General features: G+C 37.1%; 2 protein-coding genes across 3 annotated transcripts; one reads left to right on the plus strand and one right to left on the minus strand.

Moving 5' to 3' along the window:
• Window positions 1-1,660: 1,660 nt before the first annotated feature.
• LOC306879398 (RNA-binding protein 5-like) lies at window positions 1,661-14,930 on the minus strand. 2 transcript variants are annotated; one of them, XM_079432319.1, is made up of 25 exons: window positions 14,753-14,930; window positions 14,223-14,260; window positions 13,943-14,132; window positions 13,690-13,845; window positions 12,941-13,010; window positions 12,274-12,347; window positions 11,431-11,514; window positions 10,504-10,564; window positions 9,915-9,980; window positions 9,536-9,696; window positions 8,202-8,299; window positions 8,003-8,090; window positions 7,844-7,915; window positions 7,684-7,753; window positions 7,439-7,539; window positions 6,658-6,778; window positions 6,478-6,569; window positions 6,221-6,388; window positions 4,051-4,191; window positions 3,886-3,954; window positions 3,623-3,796; window positions 3,146-3,220; window positions 2,946-3,046; window positions 2,714-2,843; window positions 1,661-2,071 (listed from the first exon to the last, which is right to left on the minus strand). In XM_079432319.1, the coding sequence occupies exons 2-25, from the start codon at window positions 14,237-14,239 to the stop codon at window positions 1,946-1,948; spliced, it is 2,505 nt and encodes an 834-aa protein (XP_079288445.1). In that variant the 5' UTR covers window positions 14,240-14,260; window positions 14,753-14,930; the 3' UTR covers window positions 1,661-1,945. The 2 variants fall into 2 exon arrangements, with proteins under 2 accessions (XP_079288445.1, XP_079288446.1); XM_079432320.1 differs by having other exon boundaries at window positions 7,844-7,912; window positions 14,753-14,911.
• Window positions 14,931-15,367: 437 nt separating this feature from the next.
• LOC306878813 (cysteinyl leukotriene receptor 2-like) lies at window positions 15,368-19,807 on the plus strand. Its single transcript, XM_079431354.1, has 2 exons — window positions 15,368-15,576; window positions 17,417-19,807. Exons 1-2 carry the CDS (start codon window positions 15,570-15,572, stop codon window positions 18,598-18,600), a joined length of 1,191 nt encoding a protein of 396 aa, XP_079287480.1. The 5' UTR covers window positions 15,368-15,569; the 3' UTR covers window positions 18,601-19,807.
• Window positions 19,808-20,720: the final 913 nt, after the last annotated feature.

The following is a 20,720-nucleotide window of genomic DNA, read 5'->3' on the forward strand; positions in this document are numbered from 1 at the left end:
GCAATGAGTTATTGCGGATTGACCAACAAGACTCAAGTATTATAAATAAAATAAGTTTATTAAACGGAACGGAACGTTTTGGAGTGAAACAAACCAACTAACGTAGCAGAAAATATCAGAATTCACCAAATACTTCCTTATTTTTCTGACAAAATAGTGTAACTTCCTGTAAAATGATGTCATAAAGGGATTGTACAACAACAAACTAAAAGCAGACAAGGAAAAAACTATAGGCTAAATTAATTATTTGTTTGACACATTTCGAATAGAAAGATGAAAACATGAAATACATTTTCATATTAAAATGTTTTCCAGCTGATGAACGATACTGTGACAGCCAATCAGAAGGTCACCCAAGTAACGTTACTGCAGTTATCTAATACACTCCATTTTGTAATATTGTGATTAAAAAAATCCTACTGTGTCTATTGTTAAGTATTTTGGATTGACTTTTCCAATTTTGTTAAAAAAATATATCCAAATTTCTGTATAACCCCCAAAATTGTGTTTTTTGGTTATTCTTTAAATTTAGACCCTTCTCACTGCAAATTAATTATTAATCTATTGCCATTTCTTGCTAAATTTTACATTCATAAATGTAAGTTTTCAAAGAAAACTAATTTTATTTTCAGGAAAGATTTTGATATGTAAACTCGTTGAGTAACTAATAATTCTATTGCATGTAAGACTCTCTTATGGTGTAAGTCTTATAAAATAATTTAGTATGCTTCGGATTATTGTTTGTAACCCTCATTGTTTTTTTTGTTGTTCTCTCTGTCTTTGTAATTGTTTTATTGCATAATAAAAAATAAATTTTTTAAACAAAATTAAAAAATCCAATATATTAAGGTGGATATGTAGTATGGGGATATGAAAATGTACTGTATACTGCTTATAGGCCTATAAACCATCATGGTTTATGAACATATGGGAAACTCTTACTTTTATTTTCCTGTGTAAAGTAAAATAACATTCTTGTTTGCTCTGGTGAAAGTTTGATGGTGTCACGGATGCGTCAAGTTTCTCAACATTGTCTGTCAGCCGTGACATTACAAGTTTATTGTTCACCTGAAAAAAAAAAAGAAAAGTCGATTCCTGTGAATAAGGTGTTGCTTTAGCATTCCATGGATGAAAAACGATGCCACAAGCGGTGAATGAAACCAGCAAAACAAACAAGTTCGAACACGCAGGAGATTTACAAGCGAGAACCTTGAGAGGTAAAACAAGCCATGCAACATTACGAAAAGTCATAGTTACTGCATTCACAGTACAGAAGAAACTTTATTAACTTACTATTATCAAAGGCACGTCGGATCAGTCTGAAGTGGATTCACAGATGAACCATGCCTGCCTGCCTGCCAGTTGCTTTGGACAAAGAATGTTAAATTAATTGTAGATGGCACACGTCAGATCTTCATATTTAAAGCAAAAAATTATCAACTTTTGGTAGCATGACGAAGCATCAATTCAGCAAACGCCGTCATGTCTTTCGTAGAGGTGTTGTGGAAAAGACAAAGAGGAAAGTCTTTTCTAGAGATTATTTTTGCCTTTCAGTATAACAGCATTTCAGATTCGACTTGACAAAGACTCTCGAAAACAAACAAACAATCCAAACAGTATTAAGTCCTATGAAAAAAATAACACCCAAAAGATGAAAGCATTCAAATTCAGTTCAGTCTCATTTATTTTATGTACAAAAATGAGATCATATATAAACTTTACACAGTTCAAGATCTATTTTGGAAAAAGCAAATCATCAAAATCAAAAACACGTACTTCACATTTCTCGAGGACTCTATACATATGTACACATTCTTCTGGTCATATATGTCACGTTCATTAACTGAGATGAAGTCAAAATAAATACATGACACTCCTCAGCACGGATGATGAGTCACAATCCAGACTTTTTTGTTTTTGTCAAACTGACATGAAAGATCTTCATTTACTCCATTTCTGTAAAGCGTGCAAACATGGCTTTCCGGACGGCATCTTTGTAAGTATCTGAAGCAGAGAGGCTGTAGTTGCTTCCTTTAGTTCCCAGACCAGCTCCCTTCGTTCTCAGCTGAGCCTGCAGACAAGATGACAAAGATTCTTAGTTATGTCAAGTATCTGCACATAAAGCTACTCAGGTGTGACCGGGATGAAAAATTAATCTTCTGCCACACCTGTATACTATTATTGGGTTGAAAAAAAAAAAAAAAAAAAAAAAATTTGCCACCTAGTTCAGTTTTCCCACTGCATACGGAAGAGCACAGGTCACCGCAACACTCACGGCATTATTCATTGTGAAATAATACCTCTCAAGAATGTAAAAATACATCTTGATTTGATTTAGCATGTGGAAAGCAGGGTTTGTTGTTAAACTAAAACCATACAATTTTTAAATTTTTTATTTAAACGAGTAAAAAAAAAAAAAAAAAAAAAAATGCAGACAAAAAAAAAAAAAAAAAAAAAATACAAAAATCAAATACATTAAAGTTATAATATTGAATCAATTATACTAAAAATTTGTGCAAAAACAATGCAAAAAAAAGAAAAATCGATTTTTTTGATGCTTGCCAAACTGTAAATGTTTGTCCATGCACGTGTTTGTCATATACTAACACCACCTACACTGACAAATACATCTATGCTAATTGTACAAAACACATTTGCATTAAACTGAATACTAAGTATACCATGGTAACATGACGGGTAGAATGAGTCGTACCTCAATAGGTGTTGTGATGCCCTGTTGGTTTCGACCCAGTCCTTTGCCTTCCTTCCAGCCCATGGCTTGCAGCATCTTATTACCGATATTATCGCTGTTCAGACCATCCTTAGTGGGCTGTTCGTAATTTCTGTAAAACCACATTGCACAAAAAGCACTGTTATATTGTATTGTATTAGTAAACATCTCTACTGAAATGAAGTTGTGCATTAAAATAAGCACTTGCACTTACACTACAGGTGTTGGCTGGGTGAACTTCCTTTTCTTGGGCACAGGGGGTTCAGGGATACCGTATTTCTCTCTTCTCTCAGCAGCCCTGTCTCTGTACTTCATCTGTTCAGTAGAAGGTAAAAGGGAAAGGGGTGTCAGTAACATCCAGAAAATACTCTTTAAAAGGGGAAGTGTGGTTGTATTTATTATGAGAGCTCACACCTCTGTCTCTTTCCTCTCCAACTCCTCCAGTTCTGCTTCGCTCAGTCTGGATCTCCTGAGAACCTCCAAGTTTTGCTGGAATGCACGGATGTATACATTTAACTATGTAAATAACACTCTACAGGTCAAAAGTTTGGCTTACAAAAATATAAAGCTGTTAATATTAAATTATAAGAAATGTTTGTTGAGCAGCAAGGATCATGTGACACTGAAGACAAGTAATGATGCTGAAAATTCAGTTTTGCAAAACAGGAAAAATTACATTTGAAAGCATATTCAAACAGAAAACAATTATTTTAAATTACAGTTTACAGTTTTTTTACTGTATTTTTGATCAACTAAATGCAGCCTTGGAAAGCAGAAACATTTTATTTACAACCTTTAAGAAAAAAAAAAAGTGAAGTTTAAAAGGATTTTAAAATTTTTAAAAGTGATGGCAATGATTGTAAATCAACTCAAACAGCCTCGGCTAATTACCTTGTGCAGGTCTGAGAGCTGTTGATGGCGGATCAGAGCATCTTTACTGGGGAATTGCCTTCGGCACAGCAAACAGGCTATCTTTTTCCAGTCGGTCAGCTTGTCCTCCTTGTCATCACCCTCCATGACCTCCTCAGGCTCACTGTCGCCGCTGTACGCCGCCACCAGCCCCACCTGCAGCACAGCACAGCGAGTTAAACTATTCATCTAACACAACTTGATAACTTGACATGTTTTGCAATGGTGTACGGTGCATCTGGGACCTTTGATGAAGAGCTCTCTTCTTCTGTGAGTTTGGACGCCTCTGTTACAAGCCTCTCCAGTGCTCCTGTCTGCTCACATGCAAAGAAAACACAAACCATGCATTATGACAAAACAATCATCATTAAAAGAGATAATCATCATCTAAGTGTCTTCAGCTTTCATACCTTCTTCTCAAAGAGTGTGAAGCCAGCATCTGCTGCCGCCGCCTCCTTCCTCTCCTCCTGACTGATGGGCTGGAAGCTGCTCCTGAAGTTTTCTTTCTGTTTGTTTAGACTCTTGGCCCAGCGCTCCATGTCCTTCGCAATCTGACACACAAAGAGATTTTTTAGCATCAGTGGAGGATTGAAATAGCTAGATTTTTGACATTTTCTGAACATGTGAGTGCTGTGAGTGTGTTGCTAGGGATTTGTAAATGGCTGCTAGAACATTGCTAAAAGGTTTCTAGGGTGTTCTAATTCTATTCAAATGTCTGATTCCTAGATTTAAATCACATGGAGTCTATCTGGGCTGCCCAATATTGAAAAAACTGACATTACGAAAGTTTGTTTTACTTATATATAACAATACGATAAAATACAGAAATTATCGCCAGATGACTAACAACAATATTTGGAAACTAGAGGCTAAAGTTTGAGAAAGTCAAAATGGGCCGCTTGAGGCAAAAGAGCCAAAAGATTTAAATTACAATAATAATAGAATAAAAAAAAGAAATACAATAATAATAGAATAAAAATGAGTAAACATCATTAAAAATATAAAAGTAATATTTTATACTGCAAAATCAAAATTACAATACAAATAGTTCATTTCTTAATGTTTCAAATTTTAAAATCATCCAGCTTATGTTTGGTGCTCTGAGAAGCTGAAACGCTGCATCATGAACTGCACGTAGTGGTGGGCGATATGGCAAAGATATCATATCACAATTCACGATTTTATCACTATTCTTGTCATGTTGGTTTTTACTATTTTGCAATCTGTCTGAGTATTACAGCATTAATTTCCCTATTTTAAAACCAAAGCCTTGCAAGGTAATTAAATATTAAAGAACGGCAGATATTTTTTTATTTGCTATATAAAAAAAAATGCATATTACAAATACATATCATATACAAATAAAACAAACAGTGCTTTATTTTTCAGGTATAGTTGGTGTATTTAGCATAGAATACAAGAAACTGAATTAACAAATAAAAATAAAACCCTATATCTATTATACAGTGATTCTTATTAAACCAACTGTATTAAAGTTCTTCAGTCAAGAGCAGTGAATGATTTCTCTCTGAGTTTTGTTGTTTTATTAACATTAAAGGGGCAGTTGGCTAATTAATTTTCTCTGAAGTTGTTTTAAACCTGAATGAGTTTTTTCTCTTCTGTTGAACATAAATGTTACTTTGAAGAATGTAAGCAAGCAAACTGGTCCCCACTGACATCCATAGTAATTTTTTTTCCTACTATCAAAGTCAATGGGGACCGGCTTTTTGGTTACCCATTCTTTAAAATAACCTCTTTTGCATTCAGCACAAGAAAGAAATTAATACAGTTTGGGACAATATGTGAGTGAGTAAATAACCAAAATGTAATTTTAGGGTGAACTACCCCTTTAAATGACAATCGGCAGCATGTTTACTACTGTCCCTTTAAGACCTGCACGCATGTAATATATAGTAATAACTGTTTACTTTCACTTTCGACATAACCAACTGTTTATACGTAAACCTTGTGTGTTAGACATGAAAAATTACTTAGTCCAGTAATCATGCACTGTTTGACAGGCTTTTTAATGTGCGCATGCTGCAAGTGTAACGTTGCACACTCAGAAAAAAGCGCATGTCAGAAGAGTACGAGAATTAAATGTTTAACCGGCAAGGCTTTAAAACACATGCAAACAATGTACTTTTTTGATTGAAAATAAGTGCAGTGTCTACAGCTGAGGTCAAATTTGAAGTGAATGTGTGTCCTGTTGTACAGTATATTGAGATGGAGAAGACGCCAGAACTGCAGCTGATTGAATATTTCTTCAAAAGCAGATCGTGGAGACATTTTAATTGTCCACAATCCAAAATTGTCATATCACACACCTCTAGTTGCATGCATGTAAACGAACAAGTGCTCTGAAATTGCCAGTGCATATTTATATAATTAAATCACAGCCATCATAATTTGACCATTAAGCCACATGACAATTGTATTTCTATATCGGGATGCCCTACAGTCCATTTGATTTTTTTGTTTTCACCTGTTGTATTGACCAGCAAGCAAAAAATGAAGTCTTTTCAGTCTTAGAACACAGTAGTACTTTAAAAGCTTCCAAGCATATTAAATTGTTATTACCTGCTGAGCGGTTTTGCTTTTAGGTTTCTCTTTCTTCTCTTTGCTCTCCTTCTGAGAAGTGGAGGCAGCAGCGCTTTGAGCCGCGTTGTTAGCGTCCACCGCAGGTACATAGGCCTGCTTCTCCCCGTCCCAGTACAGATACTGCTGAGTCTGTGAATTGTAGTAGTACTACAGAAAAATAATATTATTTAGAACCCTCTACATGCACTCATATAAAATACAGTGTTGCCTTGTTGAAAAGCGAATGGCATACGTACATGTGTGTTTGGGTCATAGTACAGGCTAGTGCTGGGGTCATAATAATACCCGGAAGACTCGTCGTACTGATAAGATGAAGTGTCTGGGACAGCTAGAGGAGACGAGATGGCAAAAGATTCAGAAACATGTAGCATAATGTCTTCTGATGTGATGACGTGGATTTAGTGATCTGTTCTCACTGGCTTGGTTTTCCTGAGAAGTAGCTGTTGCTGTGCTGGATGCCGCAACTGCAGAGGTTGCTGGGGTGGAAATGGTGGCAGCAGCTGCGATGGGCTGAGCTTTGCCTTCAATCTGCAATGCCTGACAAAACAAATGGGTTATAATGAGATTAGAACGATCATTACACTAGCACAGTGGTTCTCATACCCCAAAGATATTTCTAGCACTTTTGCTGCAATGTCAAAGCTATATTTTTTGTTTACAGAAACTAGGAGTGGCAATTCATTCAAATAATTATAAAGAAGTCCATCTAATAAGTTGCAGAAGTTTCAATAATTGAATGGGGGGGGGGTGGGGATTTTTTCTACAAATTTCTTGGAATCAGTTGAAATCATTTAGGAAAAATCTGATATTGGAATAGAGCTACTTTTACCCACGTTCCCAGGTAAGCTGTGATTACTGGATATTTAAGAAGGTTTACATTAAACAAATATCAATTGTCAAGGTTCATACAAGTAGAAACATTTATATTCATTATTAAAAATGACGGTCTAATATTTCCATTACTTATTCCAGGTTAGAGAAATCACCCGAAAACAGCAATAAAACACTGTTTTTAGCGGTTTAAATTTATTTTAAAGCCTATTTTGTCTTATTTGAAATACTTTAGTCATTTTACAGTCCTTGGAAATTTGACAAAGCCCTCAAGCGCATCCTTGTCCCTCGTTAGGAAGCGCCGCACTAGAATCTAATAGTTAGTAATAGTAAAAGTTATCTCATAAAAACAAACAAAAAAGTCACCTGAGCAGCTGACTGGCTAATGATATGAGGCTGATAGACCTGTGCACCCTGAGAGATCACCACTCCTGTAGCAGCAGAAAGAACCTTCACACCTGGAGCCGCTGCAAATCCAAACATACCAGTTTTCAACTTGGAAACAGCAAGCACCACTAATGCTTTTACGTTCATAAAAGAACTTGTGATCTGGCAAAATCCTACTATGATTCTCCAACTAAAATAAATAGACAATGCCATGCGAACGCTACCTCCAAGTATGCCGTTTGCCTGGGAAGGGTCCACAGCTCCAACCTGCTGCTGATAGTACGCCTGGTACTCCTAAACAACAAACCCATCTTAGCTCAGCTCAATAGCAAAACGATTTAGGCTATATGAATGCTGTCGTTTCAGATGGTGCAGTCAGCTGACCTGTGAAAAGGGTACATATCCCTCCTGCAGGTAGCTGTATTCTGATGTCGGCTCCACACTCTGCTGAGGCTGCTAAGTGAAATATAGTCAATTAAACCAGTCATGCATGCACAATTCTGTTTTAACATTGAGGCACGGTTACAATAAAGTTGTTCATACCTGACTGGAGGACCACTGAGCAGCTGCAATGGCTGTACTGGCAACCGAAAAAGCGCTAACACGGTTCCCATCTGGCAATAACAGGTCCCTGAGAAACAAAACGGCATTTCAGTAAACTGAATTATTAATCAAGTGACAACAAATGGAACAAATCTTCGAGCAAATCAACCGCATGAGGATACAAGCGAGAGATGCGTACTTTCGAGCACTCTTGGCGTAGTCGACCCCAATAGTCTTCCCATCCAGCTTAAGAGGTGGCTGTAAGCCCTGAAGGATGGTTAGGAGCTGTGACGCTTCCTGCAAAACCACAAACATCATCAGAACATGCTAAAAATGGGACAAAAGTACATGCAGGTTTAATCTTATTGATTATTATTCATTTTATACTGGTTACAAGATCAATCTCTCTAATGCCTCGTTTCCACTGAGCGGTACAGTACAGTACAGTACGATTCGGTACGGGTAACCCTGACCAGGCTTGTGTTTCCACTGCCAACAGTACCCTTTACTTGATAGGCGTGGTGTATGCCAGAAAGTAGCGATCGACAATAAAGCTCGATAAGCACAACTCTGCCTCTTATGTCAGCTTTTATGAACAATAATAGCCATTATAAAAGTACAAAGTATAAGAGGCTTATATAAGAGGAAATGAAGACAAAAGCAAACAATTCACAGTCAAACATTCGCTACAAAGTCAGCGCTGCAAGTTAGCTACTACTGTAAATATGACCAGGAACAAATAATAGATTCACGAGACCACGAATGCCAATTAAATATACACAACAAATTGATTCTCGTTTAATCACCAAAGACATCAGAGCCAGCGGCAAATTTCGGAAGGGCTAGCCGAGCATAAGGCTGCTCGAGGCGGATACATGAGCGCCCGCTGATCGCGTGGAGATTCGAAATCGCCATAGCAAATTTTCAAATAGGCGCTATAGCTTTATTAATAAACCGCAGATTTGAGTTTTAAACGACTACATTCTCACCTGAAACTCTTTTAATGACACAATAACAGTAAAATTTTGAAAATTACATGGGATTTTGGCCAATGACGTTTCACAAGTCCACAAGAACAGACAAAAACACATTGAGAAACGGTTATTATCTGTGTGAAAATATAAGAGTATAAAACAGTTACTTTTTTGTGTGTGTGTGTTTGCTTGCACACTCTGATGTAAACAGAACACAGCGGAACGAGTGAAGGAGAAGCTTTTTTTGTGTGAAGGAGAAGCTTTATCCCCTTGTATCACGCACAAGTGACGATTCTAGTCAACCAATCAACATCCTGCAGTGAGTTTAGCTCCACCCTTTTGGTACTCGTTGCTGTGCTAGGTACCCCAACGAAAGAGTACCAAAAAAGTGGTACGGTATGGTTCGCTATTTTGGTACCATACACAACTTCTGACAATGGAAACGGACATAATTGCGTTACCGTACTGTACCGCTCAGTGGAAACGAGCCATATTTGTTAAAGATGATCTTTGGAACTAAAGAGATTTGTATAGACCGAGGAAGGGATAAAACGGGTACCAAAGGAGAGGCAAGTTGGACGAAGGCAAACCCTCTGTTCTGGCCCGTCTGTTTGTCCTTAATGAGGCGGATGTTGCCAGGCGAGAGGTTGGCATAGGGGGCGAGTGCCGTCAGAATGGCTTCAACAGTGGAGTGAGGGGCGATGTTTCTCAGGATGATGGCTGTCAAAACATGCAAATATATCAGCGTCAATGCAAATCAAGCACTGAAGAACACACTACTACAGGTCATACCAGTATCAGCTAACATTAGCATTTAATTTATCAGCATCAGCCTACACTGGATAATTTTAGAAACCAATTATATGCAATTGACGTTTTAGATAATATTTTTTGGTGTATCCCTAATTCAGAGGTGATATTTATGGAAAAGTGCTTACTATCGCCATAATAATCTCCGCTTGGTTGTGTGTCTGTGGTTCCTGTGGTGCTGCTAGACTCAGAATCTGAAAATAAGCACAAAGAATAAAAGCACACTGAGTTTCTTTAAACACAGAAGCCTGATACAAATCACATCACTGAATGAGCCCCATACTAAGGCTATGGGCAGGTCATTATACATTATCCCTACAATCCCAGAGTGACACTGTCCTCAGTCAGAATGAGTGTTTGTTTTTAAAATATTGGCATTAAGCAGGTACTGTAAACCAATAATATGAGTACGTACTTACTGTGTTCTATTATACATTTGAATGCCTGATTTGACTAGCAAGCATGTAAAACAATTAAGTGGAGCCATAATACTAGCTACCAGCTATATAAATATATATATAAAAAAAAAAAAAAAAAAGCAGCAAATTCCAGCCATCATGAGTGATAAAAACAATTAATTACTATTACATATTAGTTTGGAAAACTGTGCATGATAACACCCCCATTAAAAAAAATGCTCTAAGGATATGACGGTGTTTGACTGGACCATCCGGATGGGTGCACACAGCGGTGCACACTGCTCAGGGAGCTACTTACCCATTTTAGCTGCGCCACACCTGAAGCACTTCAGCCTCCTCCGGAAATTGTAAAGGCCACACTGCAAGCAACCGGTCATAGTGTTTTAATTGACACTTCTGCTATGGGGCACCAGGTAACAAGCACACTAGAGTGGCTTGAACACTTACTGTAATGGACATCCACCAAGTGGACCATTTGAAAAACTGAGATACTACATATAACTAATTTTCCAAAGCAAAGCTTAGCTAGGGATGTTTTGACAACATGTCTAAGACCTTAGATTAGTCATTTATTTGCTACAGTATCCATCTTTATTTTAATGCAAAATACAACTTACAACAACTGTACCATAGATTAACACTACCGTTCATAAGATTCGTGTTAATGAGATTTATTAATGTTTTTGAAAAAACAATGTTAAACTTATGCTAAACAAGGCTGCATTTATTTGATCAAAAATACAGCAAAAATGAGATATTACAATTAAAAACATTGTTTCTATTTGAATATATTGTAAACTAATTTATTGCTGTGATGTAAAGCTGAATTTTCAGCATCATTACTCCTGTCTTCAAGGTCACATGATCCTTCAGAAATCATTATTTTCTTATTTCTTATCAATGTTGAAATCAGTTATGCCACTTCATATTTTGCTGGAAACAGCAATACATTTTTAGGATTCTTTCAAAGTTAATTTATTTGAAATTGAAATCTTTTGTAACATAGTAAATGTCTTTAGTGTCACTTTTGGTCAATTTAATGCAACCTTGAGTAATAGATGTATTTGTTTTCTTTTCTTTTCCAAAAACAAAAAACGCTGAACCAGAATCTCTCGGTTTTTCAGCTGAAACCATTTTTAAAATATCTAATGAAATTTCAGAATAAACCGGAACAATACTCAACATGAAACTGACATCAAAATCTTGGGAAGCCCATGTAACTTACTGAGTTGCAGAGCCAGTCCTCAAACTTGTGACGGTTGTTGCTGTAGTGCATGGCAACAGTCTTGCCTTGAATGGACAGCAGTTTCTGGAAAAGGAAGAAAGGGTTTGGTTATTTCCTCTCTTACAAAGGTTTAATCTCAGCCCAAGAACAAGCACATTAGCCACGAGGGTTTAGGGTGAGGATCGCCCGGGAGGGTTTAATGTGTAAGATGGTGTGTGTTTGGGACCCGAGTGTCCGGATGGGGCCGGAACAGAGTGTTAAAAAAAAAAGGCACTCCTTTCTTAAACGGGATGGGGGGGACTTTCAAGACGAAGCATAGGCTTACCACATTTACTCTCTCTGCGCAAAACAACTAATTACTATTAAAAACTGCTCATATATTTTAATAGTGATGTCCATGAAGTGGGACGTTAAATACAGCACCAACAATTCTATTTCTAATCTCAAAACCTAACATCACTTATGAAAAAAACAAACAAAAAACATTTTTTAAAGTATGATGACAGCATTGACAAAAATTGTGGCTTAAAACCCATTTGAGTCATTCAAGTCACACCTGAAATGTATTATGTACTTCCCTTTTTTAAAATCAGTGATTATTTTACCCGTGCTAACAAACAGACTTCTGATAAAGTTAATAACATGAAGCCAGAGTATCCATCAAATGGCTCTTCTATGTTTTGGTCACACCTTGCCTTCAAAAACAGCGGCTTTGGTCCATTTCTGTCCATATAGTCTGCTGGGGCAGCAACTTTGTTTTTTGTTTTCCTTCCATTTATATTTTTCTATTTAATTAGCATTTTTCCCCAGGGCAAAAGCTAGACTTGGTGATTAGGAAGCAACCTGATTGGTCTCCATCCATCGGGTAGCATCTTGCAAGTGATAAAACTCCACGAAGGCGAAACCTCGGCTTATACCTAGAGAGGCATTCAGATATACAGACGGGAGGCGTGTTAGTTTATATGGTTCAGTGGTACAACATTCAAACTCTGTCACAAACTGCTTCGTGACCCCCTTGACCCGGAGAGGCCAAAGAGATGTAGGGGGGTTGCCTGGAAGCTTTTACCATAGCAACAGCAGCTTATAATATTCTAGCTGTTGGTCTAACACGCTGAATCAATAATAAAAACAAAGCAAACAGTCATAAACATAGCTAGTATTAACAAGCAAATAATCTTTGTGAGACAGATGCTGCCAGGACTTTTAGATGATCTTTAATATGTTTGTACTTAAACAAGATAAAGAAGCTACATGACTACATCCATGTTCATGTAACTTCAATTGGCGTAAATAAAACTGTGCCAATTTTGAGCCACACAAAACCCAGACAAAACTTACCTCCAAACATGTATCAAATGTGCAATAATTTTTGTTTAACTCAGTAGTCCGAAAGGGTAAAACTGGACATATAACATGTTGCTATGGCAAAAGGCATTTGAGCGGAAGCAGGTTGGCCCAGTGGACACAGGTTTGTTTGGGAGAGGAAGGATCCGCGGTACATCAGTCTCACCTGTTCTCTTTTTCATCAGCCTCACGTCCATTGGCTTTGGGCCCTCCAGATGCTCAATGGCTGCTCGAATCTGTGGATTACAAAGAGAAATCAGATCCAGTTTGCTAAAACCAAGCCAGCCTCTATTTTGACTTCCAGGATAAAATACCAAAGTTAAAACTAACAACCATATGAGGCATTTTTAATCATTCAGAAAATAATTACTTTAATCATGACAAACACTGGTTGGAATTTACACCTTTTATTTTTTATAAATCTATTTCATATTATTATGTTGAATGAATTTATTTTATTTATTGTTTTTTTCTATTTATTGATTCCATGCCTTGAATATTTACTGAATTAATGTATTATTATTTTTGAATCTGGGCCTGGCAAAAAAAAAAAAAATTGCTATTATTATTATTAATTATTATTACTAATTTATATGATTTTTCTTTTATTCCATACCTGGAATACTTACTACATTTATTCCTATTAAATTTTATTCAAAGCATAATATTACATTTTTCTGGGCCTGGAAATATTTATTAAAATGATTGTTGTTGTTATTATCAAGTACAAAAATGTCCATGACATAAATTTCATTCCAGTTCTGGAATATGTGTTACATTTATTTATTACTGATAATTATATTTTCTGACATTTCCATGCAATTTCTGTAAACTCCCTGATATAATCAGGTTTTCCAATACTGTGGAAACCTTTTAAGACACTGCTTTTGCGTGGGGGAGACAACACCATCTTACATCTGCCTCTGAAGTGTTCATGGGCAGACCCCGGAGCATGATGGTCTTGCTCTCCTTCTCGTCAGCTGGGTCTCCTCTGTAATCATGCTCAGAGTAATCACCATCCGAGTGGTGTCCTTCTTCAGACCCATCACTGCTGCGCCGCTTCCTCCCTCGCTGTAACACAAATGAGATTTGGCAAATTTAGCATCATTCTCATATCAAAAGATCCAATATATATATATATATATATATATATCTCGATAGTCCTCACCTCAGGACTGTCCCTGCTCCAGTATCGATCACCTCTGTCCCCTCGTTCTCCATCATAGCGGTCACTTCTGCGATCTTCACTCCAGCGATGCGAGTCGTATCCACGGTCATCACGATCTCGTCGGTCCCTGCGGTCATCATCACGATACTGTTCAGAGCCGTACCTGCCACTGCGTTCTGTACGGCTAATCCTGGTTAAAACAATAATAAACATTGTTAGGATGTCAAACACTTAAATTACAGCAAATAAGTCAACCCTTCATAAATCATAAAACACTCACCGTTTATCTGCACCCATCTCTGTTTCTCAATACAAGACCTGTTAAATATATGTATATATTAGTCAATATCTATAACACATATTAGTTTATTGCACATTATCACATATGACATTATATAAAGCCTTGTGTTGTGACTTTGGTTCAATTACAAAAAAACAAATTCATTGTAAATAAATTCCACGTTGCATGGAATTACCATTTAATAAGATTACAATACTTTTGTAAAGGAAATACTATGATGGTTATATTAGTTGTAAGTTATATAACAGGACAAGACTGAATGCATTCCAATGGCGCGGTATTTATTCAATGTACTTCAAAGAATATATTACATATATGCCATTTCCGTGGTACATGTCTAAAAAAAACCGTATGGTAGTAGTATAATAATATGTTTTGTTCGTGTGGTCTCCATTTGTTGTTATGTGAGAAGTTCAGTGAGCTACAGGAAGACGCTTCAAAATGGAGACCGTGTCGTCGGATGTCGTTAAAAAAGGCGCAAAACGCGCACCAAAACAACGAAAACTTACCAAATATATGTCAACGAAGCGTTGAAATATTTCTCATTTATTGAGAAATCTAACGACTGCTAGCAGATCCCTTCTCTACGAAAGATCACACTCTTCGTCAGGTCATTCGATGTCATCCGCAGCTAAAATGGTCTACAAGCTTCTCCTTCCCAGAATGCCTTTAGGTGAGCTGGCTGCTGTTGCATGATGGGAAATGTAGTTTCTTATAGCCGTTTTCGTCGACCTCTCTTCCTCTAAAAATGCCATTGTGTGACATATGGTTAGAGAATAACAAACAGTTTGATGAAAACCTTAAAGTATGTAATAAAATAAAATATATTTTATATTTAATGTTTTATTATAAAGTTTAATATATTATTAAAACAATAAGTTTATAACAAACAAAAAACATCATGCTTTTTTTTGGAGAATTAATTACATATTATCACACCCGCTCAGAGAAACCACCAACAGAAGAAAAGAAAAAGGTGTGGTTTCTCTTGAATTCTCTTGATTCGTTTCGTTCAATAGACTAAAACGATGTGCGAATCGGTTCGTATGAATCTTTGAAAGCAAGCGGTTCTATAAAAGATTCGAACAGAGCCTACTGCTGGAGACTCCGGTGCACTTTGAGTTATTACGTGCTGGAATCAAAGATGGGACACACAAGCACAGAGGCAGCACTCTTCAAGACCACGATAAAGGAAGCAGACACTTGAAACTGCCGAGAGAGGAACATTTTGACATTTAATTACATAACACTCTCATATACAGCCTATTTTAACACATTTTAATTCATCAGTCCACTGAAGATGAGGAGGATGATGGTCAAGAGAGAATGACAGGTGAGTAAAACTCTCAATATGAGTCTTATTGAGCTTCATATTTTTATATTAATTTTAAAAATACAAAAAGTAGAGTGAGGGTATGATTTAATAGTTCTGAAATTAATTTACAATATGTGCAGGGTTCTTTCAGTAATATCTTTTTAATACAGTCTTTGACATCCAATATGCTCAAGTTGGATTTGCACTATGGTAGTACCTTAAATAGCTACTATTATTTCAGTAGCTACCATGGTATAAATTAAAATATCAACTATTTTACATTTTCTGCACCATAGTACCTCCAGAGTACTTTTGTGTTGAGAATTATCGTTGTAAGTTTGGGAAAATATGCTGATACCTTTAGGTGCTTTTAGTGTAAGACTAGTTGGAGAACTTGTTAGAGTTGTTCCGTTAGTTATTCCAGTGAAGAGCAGCTTTAGTGTATTTATCCATTTTTTCAATAACATAACCAGACCAGTTGAGTTACTAACAGAAAATTGCTTTATTAATCACATTAATAATTAAAAATGCCTTTCTTTATGCAGAACAACAGCCCATGTTTTGTTTTTCAGGTGTATATTTACAGCCGTCATTTGAATATTGTTCGTGTGCAACTGTTTTCATTTCACTCTCTGAATATTCTTTTGCATATGTTTTGCATATGAACTACTGGAAACAATAGACTTCTTGATAAAATAACGATATTTGGGTATTAAATAAAAAACATGAACCTTATATATAGACACAAAAAATATTACATCTTTTCCTTTTTTTTTTAAATTATAATAATAATCGTAATAATTTTAATCCCTTTTTTGAAGTTCACATACAGCAAATGGATTTTTTTTGTTGTTACATAGAAAATTAATATAAACTCTATTGAATATTATACCATTATAAATTGTACAAGATTAGAAATATTGTGTGTAAAAATGTTTTCGATGAAGTAAAACATATTATGCTTATGCTACCTTGCTGTATGTGTATTAAACCTCGATGGCAATGTAAATTTTTAACCTGAAAACCAAGAGAACATGTCTTTTTCCTGGTTTAGTTAGCTATTGTTGAGCAAGGGCTTAGCTGTAATACTTATCACTTTCTAATGTAATTTCTTCATCACTTTATCAGCATGCTCAGTCTTTTGTGGTGCGGCCACACTAGACTCACATGCATGTAAGCAAAAATGCAAGCACATGCAAAGAGTTTTTAGCCAAATCTGCTGCAAACAACAGTTCATGTTGGATGACCTGTACGTCATTTGCCTAGCCAAAAGATGCTTGACTACAGATTGACATCTTGGCTCAATAACGTTTGCTGAAGGAGATTTGAACATTTCAAATTTATTGTTTACTATTGTGTTTTATGAATTATTAATGGCCTAATGGTTAGAGAATTGGACTCGTAATCGAAAGGTTGCGGGTTCGAGTCCCCGGCCGGCAGGGATTGTAGGTGGGGGGAGTGAATGTCCAGCGCTCTCTCCACCCTCAATACCACGACTGAGGTGCCCTTGAGCAAGGCACCGAACCCCCAATTGCTCCCCGGGCGCCGCAGCATAAATGGCTGCCCACTGCTCCGGGTGTGTGTTCACGGTGTGTGTGTGTGTGCATTTGTTCACTACTCACTGTTGTGTGTGTGCACTTGGATGGGTTAAACGCAGAGCACCAATTTCGAGTATGGGTCACCATACTTGACAATACGTCACGACTTTTTTTAAAACTAAAAACGTAAACCCTAGAGCATGACATCTTCTTGTAGCTGATATTCGTCAGAGAATATGAAGTTATTTTGCATGCTTAAAGTGCTTTTTCTGATCGCAACACAATTGTTTAATTTCTATTGTTATTCTTTCTGCCTCCAGCTCCTGTGTTCACATCGGTAACTCCATCTTGGCTCAACGTCACACAACAACCTGACATGAATCAAACTTGTGAGGAAAGTGAAGATTTCAAATATTTGGCGTACAAAGTCACGTACTGTGTCGTATTCCCTATTGGATTTATCAGCAACTCTGTGGCTTTGTTTGTGTTCCTGCGTCTCACTCCAAAGAAGTCAGCCAACACTGTATTTATGACTAACTTGGCTATTTCAGATGTTGGCTTCTCCTTGACATTGCCCTTCCGTCTGGTCTACTATTTTAGGGGCGGTCAGTGGGATTTTCCAGACTGGTTTTGCCGCTGGTGTGTATTTTCTTTTTACGTCAACCTGTACACAAGTGTATTGTTTCTGACAGGTCTTAGCGTACTACGGTACATCGCCGTAGTTCACCCCATTCGCAACAGGTCCCTGGTTTCGGTGCGGAGAGCCAGAGTATCATGCTTAGCGATCTGGATTTTTGTGGCCTGCATGTCAATGCCATTCCTCATGACAGGTACTACACAGCGGGAAAACAAGATACGTTGCTTTGAACCGGGGAACAACAAGTCATGGAATCGCATATACAGCTTGAACTACGTGGGGGTTTCGTTTGGATTCGTCATTCCGTTCATTATAATTCTCGTCTGCTACGGATGCATCATCTGCAAACTCATCAAAGGACGAAAAATCGGTAATCGAAGCGGAAAAACCCGCCGACGCTCGGTGTATTTGATCGCCGTTGTCCTGAGCACATTCCTGCTGTGTTTCCTACCATATCACATCGCCCGCACGGTCCATCTTTATGCCAAGGTTTTAAATGAGAGCTGCCCGGTCATTGAGATCCTCGTTAAAGTTCTGGTCATCTCGTTGTGCATGGCGGCATCCAACAGTTGCTTCAACCCCTTGTTGTACTACTTCGCAGGAGAGACTTTCCGCACGGCCATCCGTAGAGTGTCGGATCGAAGGACTTTAGGTTCATTCAGCAACAGTGGTGTTTATCCGTCTTTTCGACGTCGAAGCATCTCACAGAAGTCAAGGCGCCAAGGCTTCACTTCTGTACGCCAAGACTGTCTGCCCTGCTCCTGCCAGGTCATAAATGAAAAGAAACCTGATGGCTGCAAGTCTGACAAGCAATGCAAACAGTCTGACTCTGAAGAAAAGCAAGTCCATGATGTTGATTTGCAGTAGTAAAAGATAGTTGCACTTGATGAAGAGGAAGAAATCTGAGTGTATAGAATAGATCTCTTTATTGTTGTCTGTGAACCTTTAGCATCCCGGTTGTTTGTCCATTTCCTTTTTTTATTTAAAGACTTAAGATGTGAAAGATGTTGTGCACTTCACACAACCTCAGAAATGGGTCATATTTAGATTTATGCATTTGGCAAATGCTATTATCCCAAGAAAACTGCATCCTGGACATGTTCTTGCAAGATTCATCCGGGTACACGCTTAAAAATAATGTGGGTTATACAGCATTGCCAAAAGGTTTTTCCCCAAAAAACTTTTAGTAAACAGTTCTTAGAGCCATTTTTTTTTAATGTGAGGAACATTTTAATAATCTAAAGAAACTTTTTACACCAAGTGTCCTTCATGGAAGCATAAATGCGTGTGATAGCGACCCAAGCGGCGCAATGATACAATACCGAAACTGGCGTCCGAGATGTTGCTTAATAAAAACAGGATGTGCAAATTAAAACAGGTGTTAAGAGCATAAGTAAACCAAATGTTATTATTAAACAGTCTTATAAGACGTTTGAATCTAACGCAGAGCGCATTTTCCCATTCCGTTGGGCTACTTTTACATTGTTTTTCTATGTAAACAAGCGCTAGACGGCCACGTTGCTCCACTGCGCTCGCGTCTCGATCAAATATGTCGCGTTTTTTGAAGGAAGTTAGTTTTTTTTACCATCTTTAGACCTTGTTTTTTTTTGTGTCTCACATTTTAACTCAACCGCGTTCTGTATTAAAAACAGCACTGAAGCTGGAGTTTTACCGCATTTAAGCAGCGCTAATAACAATAAAAACAATCCTTGTTAAGTACCTTGCCAAAAACGCTAATAACAAACCTTATTCATCTCTCACAAAATACACAATCCGTCTACTATCGCTCCCTACCTTATATATTTTTTCTTGTTCTATTTTCAATTGAATTAACCCCTTCTTTAGAAAAAAATACCTAAAATGAGGATTAAGAGTTATCATAAATATCAATATATAAGACGGATAAAACATTTGTGACCCTGGACCACAAAACCAGTCATATTTTCAAAATTTAGATTTATACATCATCTGAAAGCTGAATACATAAGCTTTCCATTGATGTATGGTTTGTTATGATAGGAGGACAATATTTGGCCGAGATACAACTATTTGAAAATCTGTAATCTGAGGGTGCAAAAAAAAATCGAAATATTGAGAAAATCTCCTTTAAAGTTGTTCAAATGAAGTTCTTAGCAAAGCACATTACAAAAATTAAGTTTTGATATATTTACAGTTGGAAATTTACTCACTCTGGTAAAACACAGAACGGTATAAACACAGTAAAACATGGGAATGGAAGAAAGAACCTCTGTGTTTAAAAAGTGCATAGCCTTGTTTTATCATGTTTTTATCTCAAACCAGCAAAGCTTATTCAAGAAGATACTTTCCGTTGTTACTAGAGGACATTATTGTAAGATACAGAAATCTTTGTTCCCTACAGGAAATGAAAGTCACAAATGGTATCTTTTCAGTATCTGAATCTTAGAAATTATTCCCTAGACAGCAATGAGGTTTAAATGGGGAGCAAATGGAGACGTTTGCTGAGACTTCTTTCTTCTCAGATAGACATCTCATGTGCTTCTCTAGAGTTTCAGAAGAAATCTAAAAAATGGCTCAGATTTAAAAACCTGCTGCAATCAAAAGTCAGACATCTGGATATGAGCTGGAGCATTTCCCATCATATTCTTCCAAGACTAAAATATCTGACATGTTTTATTTTTTACTGTATAACAACAGTTGAGTGATTTATGTCATGTCGTTATGTCATGTAGGGCTCTCAAGTTATAGCAAAAGTTTGGAGTGAGATTAGGGGAGGGGCCACGCAGAGGGGAGGAGTCACTCAAAGGGGAGGAGCAACTCAAATATTTGCAGCACCCAAGTTTTTGCTAGCAGTTCAATTTTTCCTATTGTTCATAATTGACCAGCACAAATAGAAATATAACATCTGGTGAAAGACAAATTCATTCTAATAAAATAAAAAGATTTATTTAAAATAATTTTGCCCCAAACGAGCCAACTGAACAGCATTACTCAAGTGTACTTACTGT

This window comes from Barbus barbus (assembly GCF_936440315.1).
Source record: "Barbus barbus genome assembly, chromosome: 13".
Taxonomy (NCBI): Eukaryota; Metazoa; Chordata; class Actinopteri; order Cypriniformes; family Cyprinidae; genus Barbus; species Barbus barbus.